This window comes from Chrysochloris asiatica, unplaced genomic scaffold (genome assembly GCF_000296735.1).
Source record: "Chrysochloris asiatica unplaced genomic scaffold, ChrAsi1.0 scaffold00052, whole genome shotgun sequence".
NCBI classification, from domain to species: domain Eukaryota; kingdom Metazoa; phylum Chordata; class Mammalia; order Afrosoricida; family Chrysochloridae; genus Chrysochloris; species Chrysochloris asiatica.
In genome coordinates, this window is record NW_006408570.1 from 19,018,672 (window position 1) to 19,025,491 (window position 6,820).

Genomic DNA, 6,820 nt, shown 5'->3' on the forward strand with positions numbered 1-6,820 from the left:
ATGGACTCAAGCGTGGCAAAAGTAGTGAGGTTGGCCCAAGATCGGACAGTGTTTCTTTCATTCTGCTGTGCATAAGGTCACTATGGGTCAGTATCGACTCGATGGCACCTAACAACAACAACAAGTTGAGTGATCTTAAGCAAGTTCCTTAGCTATTATTTTCTTCATAATCTGTAAAGTTGTATTATCACCTACCTTAATTAGAATGATTCATCTGCTGGTAACAAAGAAACAATATCAAAATATTAGACAAGATTGGAATTCATTTTTTTCTCATGTAAAAATAGTTCATGGAAAATAAAGATCCACAATTGTTAGGGACCTGGGCTGCTTCTAGTAACTATTCTTGACGTATAGCTTCCACACATTGGAGTCTACAATGGCTGCTACATCCCATCTACATTCCAACCAGTGGAAAGAAAAAAGAGCAAGAGAAGATCATGCCCACAACTTTTTTTTTTAATGTTTTATTGTGAATTATGTGATAGTTTACATGGGAGAACATTAGTTTTACATTCATCCTATCGTATATTATTTCATTGCCATGGTTATAATCCCCTCCATGCATCATCAAACAACCAAAGGGTATACACTACAAGTCTGCCCCCTGTTTGTCAGCAGACAGCCCCCCTCCATCTCTGGGTCTAAAGTCCCCAGCTGTTCCATCTCTCCAAGGCATCATCTCTGCCTCCATCTCAGGCATCACTGCTTCTCTGGGTAGGGGCCCACTCTCTGCTCTTCTCCCTTGGTGGTCTCAGGGACCTCCGCTCCTAGACAAGAAAGTTAATCACTCCCCTCCTTGCTATAAAATGTCTACCTTTACATTTCCAACAATCACAATCACTCCTGATAACAATTATTCACTATTGTATCACAATAGACCTACACGCATTTCATCTCATTAGCCCCACCTAAACAGATTGTATACTACTCAGTAGAGATTCTAACTTCCTTCACACCCTCTGCATCTAAAGTCCCTGTTGAAAACTTGTAAGCCAGTCACTTCTTACCTTTGCAGCACCCCCATTTTGGGTAGCCAATGTCCAAGTTGCCCATCCCTGTCTACTCTGTGTATGAAGGGGGTGGGAATGATTCTTGCTGTGAAGATTTATTCCCTCTTTTGAGCTACTGCATCCCTAGGTATAGGTCAAGTTCATCATATTGTATCAGATTACTCTTATTTTCCTCTTCCTTCTTCTTCTGGTTGAGCTCTGATCATCCAGTCACTGAAGCCAGGTCAAGTGGGTATTATCTGCAAGTGTGGGTGTTCTTTGCATAGGACCTCTCTTCTTATCAGCTGGACGCTTCACTGTCCACTCTAGTCCTCTGTGGCTATGTCACTGACTCTGGGCCCAGGAGTCCCCAGGTCTTGCCGCACTGCTAGCCAACCAAGTCTCTACCCGTGCTCACAGGAGTACGCCCACAACTTTTAAAGACACATCCCAATATTCTTGTTTGGATCATATTGATCAGAACATATTACATGGCAATATGTTTAGCGCCGGCCACATTTCTGCCCTTTAAGAGAAGGGGTTTGCCGCTCCACTGATTTAAGAAGTTAGGTAAGGCAGGGTTTCCACATGAGTAAAGCAGCAACAGGGAGGGCTTAATGAAACTCTTAACCCCCCTCTTCCCATTGTCTCATGCACCGCCCATCGCGCCCTGATCAAAGTTTTTGCTGGGGTTTAAGAAGTTTTGGGTAGGGAAAAGGCATCATGCTTATTCAAAGGGATAGGTGGAGATTTCTGGGAAATGGCCCCTTTAGGAGGAGCCATGCTAATTGGGTTCATGCTCAGCATTTCTTCAAGATGGATTCCACCTTGAAGGGGCAGACAAAATTTATTATGGAATGTTGTGCATGTATGGTTCTTCAGGACCCTGGTTCAAACCCCTCCCAAGGAATGGTGTCTCCTCTGCTTCTGGAATTTCGCCCTTTAAAGTTATGCCTAGGGCACCGGTAAAATCCGACCTGCAAAATATCTCACAAAAAAGTAAAAATACAGGATTTTTATAGGTGGTCTTCCTTAATGGCATGTCCCATAAAATACATAATTTTTATGGGTGATCTTCCTTAATGGAATGTCCCATAAAATTCAGAATTGTTATGGGTGGTCTTTCTTGATGGCATATCCCAGGACGTGGCTGCTCAGCTGTACACTCTGGGCAGATCCTGCACATCTTTACAATTGCGCAAGTAAGGAGGGGAGCAGGCTTCAACATTCCTCAAGACTATGGTTTCAAGATTTCAATAAGTGGTTCATGTTTATTATTGATTTCTGGACCCCTTTCCCCCTCTGTCTCACTAGCAGCAAGGAAAACTGGGAAGTATCATCTTTATTCTAGTAAGCCATGTGCCCAGCTGACACTTGGAGCATCTATTCCCAAGGAAGATGAGGAGAATAGTTATTGTGAGATAAACAGCATCTGCCATCTACCTCCTTTGCCTACTATCTACTTCCTTCCTTCGCCATCTACCTACTTCCTCAGTTCTGACTCATAGCGATCCTGTATAGTAAAACTGTTTGACTAGTACCAGGTATGTAAAAGCATTTAGTAGCAAATGTTATTGCAGCTAGCAAACACTTCATATTTAGGAACAAGACAAATAAAAATCAAATTAACATTTAGCTCCAGATTATTCTCCTACATGCTCAACAAACATTTATTAAGCATATGCCAGAAAAATATGTTTGTCATAGGTGAAAATTACTATAAAGTTATAGCAGTGAAAAAAGTGGTTTTGTTCAGCATGAGACACAAAGAGAAACAAAGGTGGAAGAAAGGAACTGACATGTATGTTATCAGAAACACCTTCTGTCTGAATCTGAAGAACTTGACAAAACCAACAGTTTATGAAGGTAAAAAAAAATTCACTGCACGTAACTTGCTTCCATTGTTGTTAGGTGTCATCACGTGGGTTCCACCTCATCGTAACAGAACAAAACACTGACCAATCTTGCACCATCCTCACAATTGTATGCACAAGCCTATTGCTGGGGCCACTGTGCCAATTCATCTCATTGGGGGGTCTTCCTCTCTTTTGCTAACCTTCCAATTTACAAACCATGATGTCCTTCCCCACGTACTGGACACTCCAGATAACAAGTCCAAAGTATGAGAGAAGAAGTCTCAGCATTCTGGCTTCTAACACAAATTCTTCCAACACCAATTTCTTTGTTCTGATAATCCACGTACTTTTAATATTCTTCTCCAGCACTCAAATGCATCGTAAGGTCTTCAGTGGTTAACCATTTAGAAGTTGTCTACCTTTCCTTCTTCCTGGTCTGTCTTAGTCCGGAAGCTCCACTGAAACCTGTCTAACATGGTGCTCCTGCTGGTACAGCTCCAGCATCATGACAACAAGCAAACCACCACAATACCACAAACTGGCAAAAGAGTGGTGGGCTTGCTTTCACAGGTATGCTACCACCATGAATCATCATGATTGTGATAGTTTTTCAAAAATTGCAGCACAATGTTGCAGAAACAATAGGGGGTCTCCACAGGTCTAACAGGCTAGGAAAAAGGAAAGAAAGTAACAGAAAACAGCCCAGCACCTAATGTCACTGTCAAGAGCAAGAGTCTACAGAACAGAGCTCTTTACGCCCTTTTCCTAGGCCCTTCTGAAGTTTTATCTTCCTGACTCAAAATATCTTTCCACTCTCCCAGAATTTTCATATTGAAGGGCATTGATGGGCATATCAAAGTTGTGTCAGAATTGTGTCAGGTATTCAGGGGGTTATTTGACATTAAGACTCAAAAATGGGGTCAGAACATTGACCTCAGGCCTTAGGTTTCATGCCCTAAGTCATGCTCAATAAATTTGATTCAGGGGTCTCGACCGGAATCAAAGGCTGTATTTTCTGCTTCCCCTTACACACAACACACATTTAATATGTTTATTACAGTCATTTGGGTGACTTTGTGCAGGTCTTTACTATAATATTTCAAATATGAAATATGTTGATGTTGTTAAGTGCCGTCGAGTCGGTTCAGACCCATAGCGACCCTGTACAGGGTTTCTGAAATATGACAGCCAATTTCAAACTACTGAAATCAACAACAGCATAATTTTAGGACTTGCCTAAATTAACAGGATATTTTTGCTGATGGCAATTTTTTTTTTTTCATAAATCTTTTAAAAGCTAGGACAAGAGAGGTTTCAGGGTGAGTTCAAAGCGGATTACATAGTAAGAGACCAATGTTATTTTGTCATGAATGTCTGTAATCCTTAAGAACACATAGTGTTTAAGACTAGGGGGTAAGGAAACTATAGTATGGGAAACGGTACAACCAGAATGCAAATAATGAAAATGCTGATGCATTGTGAAAAATGTAACTAATGTCACTGAACAATTTGTATAGAAACTGACATATGGAAAACAAATTTGCTGTGTAAACACTGACTGAAAACACAATAAAATCTTACTAAATATTATATAAATACATAGTTTCAAAAGTCCCCCCCTTGAATATGGTTTACCTAGCAGACATCTGCACATACAGAAATAACTTCATTCACATGTTAGAAGCGTTTGAGTAGACAGACTTCTATAAAGACTTACTATATAATTAATTTCTCAAACTCAGATTTCAGTTTTTTTAAAAAAACTGTATTTCATCTCTGAGTAATTTTACTTACAGAATTTTGCAGGTAGCCCACTTGTTTTTGCGTAAGGGTAAAAACACTATCTGCATTGGCTCAATTCCCCAATACTTAGCTGTTTCAACAAGATTTTGCATGCTTGATCATTTCACTGTTGGTCCAAGGTCCCATTGTTTTCATACTTAGCTTTTGGAGCTTCATTTTTTCTCTTTATGTTCTCATGTTCTCGAGTACAGCTCTGAGGTGTAGGGTATTTCTTCCAAAGATCCACAACTACTACGTCCCTGGAAAACGTCACTCCTTTTAAGGGTCTTTTTTGGTTTTCAATATCCATAGGAATTCCAATTTTTGTCAAACTCTCACCCTGAAAGAGAATGAGACAAATAATTACATTGTCAGTTTAAGAATGCAGCAAGCCTTGATCTTAAAAATATAGGCTAGCCACATGTTGAAAAACAGTAAAAAACAAAAATCTCCAAATGATAAGAGGAAAGCAGTGATGATCCATCAAATTTCATTTTTCTATTTCTGTGGTTGAAAAATGGCTACAACAATTAACCTGAACCTAGAAACAATTGTGAGGCTGGCACAGGACTGGGCAGCCCTGCCTTCTGTTATAGACTTACACAAGGGTGGTATGTGAGGAATCAGCAGGACAGCACCCAACAACACACATACAATGATACATTCAAAAGCCATTTGGTGACACGGGTTATTCTGTCTGTGAATGGGTCATTATAAAGTCATGTTGGGCAAATACAAGAATCCCTGGACCATCATTCTGTCATGCAGGACATGGGGGTATATGGTTGGAGATCATGTGAGTTGTTCTATTAGAGAGACCCCCTGCGGGCTCAAGGAGGCCCTGACAATGTCTGTGTGTTGTAGAAAGATCTGGAACTAAAGGAAGACGGGACATGGGGTCTGGTTCCAAGGTCGGCCAGTGGGGAGGGGTGACCTGGAATAATCATCTCATTTCTAACAAGAGACTTGGATTCCTAGAGGATTTCCAAGGGCTCTTCTGGCTCAAAGATAGGATTCTGAGCAAACAAAATGAAGGGAAATTAAGAAGAAAATACCATGTAAAAATGAAGAATGAGCAAGTTTTAAGGCTTACCATATATATTTGGCTTAACATCATAAGCAGATAGGCAAAGAAGGATGATCTAAAGGCTTCTGGACACTGGGCTCATTCCAGGGACAATCTCAATCACAGGCAACACCATTCCTTGTTATTCTACCTCAACAGAGTCATTTACCTCCTTTCAGTCATATGCATTCTGCCTATGCTGCTCTCGAGATAGAGAAGCCCATCACCTGTGGGCCAGACTCGCCAGCATTCTCAGGCTCTTGTTCCTTTATCGTTTTGGCCTCCTCCTTCCCCTTGTCCAGGTCCTCCTTGTTGTCTAAGGGTATGTCCATCACCACCTTTCTCTGTCTCTGCACAAGGATGCCGTGCCTCTCCGGTGTATCCTCATCCATGGTTTGCATGAGGATAGTCCTGGAAAAGAAAGCAGCTGGGTTTTTAACAGTCCATGCACCCTCACCACCATCCTCACATAAAAAGGTCTTCTCCACATGCTCAGATAGGCCTACTTTTCTGGGTCTCCTGAGTCATTCAACTCCACAGGTGCAACGGAACTGTCTTCATCTCCATTACCATCCTTACAAGATACTTCTTCTGTCTCTTCATCGTTGTTGTTTTTGAAACTGAAAACATAGAAATAAAGAGAAACAAAAAGGCCGAATCACCCTGATTTTTAAGGACAGAAAAGGGCGCTTCATTTCTAAACAAGAAATGAACATTTCTAAAACCCTGAAATAGGAAAACTAGATAGCTACAGCATTATTTGTTCTGCTATTTTAAATTGTTTTGTACATTTCTAGATATATTGGCTATTGTGACTCTAAATTTGATCCCAATTTCTCAGCATGGATTTATACCATTTATACAAAGAAATCGCCAATAAAAGTAGGATGATAATGAAGAAAATTGGAAGCGTGCCGATGAAAGTGACTGCTGCGGTTTCAAAGCTCATAGGGTTCGTTAGAAGACACGTCCACGCTCACAATCACGGGTTGTCCTGCTCAGCTTGAATACAGTTTTCTTAGTCTTCTCTAAAAACAGAAGAATAAAAGGCTGTTTTTCTTGTTCTCTGGATCAGTTCTGTAAAGGAAGCTGTGCTGGTTTCGGTGGGGCTGACTCACACTGGC

General features: G+C 40.9%; 1 protein-coding gene across 1 annotated transcript; it reads right to left on the reverse strand.

Moving 5' to 3' along the window:
* Positions 1-1,685: 1,685 nt before the first annotated feature.
* LOC102835949 (chromosome unknown open reading frame, human C2orf74) lies at positions 1,686-6,097 on the reverse strand. The gene is made up of 4 exons (XM_006863005.1): positions 5,924-6,097; positions 4,789-4,970; positions 1,890-1,969; positions 1,686-1,819 (listed from the first exon to the last, which is right to left on the reverse strand). The coding sequence occupies exons 1-4, from the start codon at positions 6,095-6,097 to the stop codon at positions 1,686-1,688; spliced, it is 570 nt and encodes a 189-aa protein (XP_006863067.1).
* Between the last annotated feature and the right edge of the window lie 723 nt (positions 6,098-6,820).

What these genes read in the sequence shown, in the direction of transcription:
- LOC102835949 (XM_006863005.1), bottom strand. Translation starts at nt 6,097, where the DNA reads ATGCAAACCATGGATGAGGATACACCGGAGAGGCACGGCATCCTTGTG. An exon ending in AATGAAGCTCCAAAAGCTAA is followed by an intron (nt 1,970 to 4,788) that starts GTATGAAAACAA and finishes GATATTTTGCAG; the next exon opens with GTCGGATTTTACCGGTGCCC. An exon ending in GACACCATTCCTTGGGAGGG is followed by an intron (nt 1,820 to 1,889) that starts GTTTGAACCAGG and finishes TGCCCCTTCAAG; the next exon opens with GTGGAATCCATCTTGAAGAA.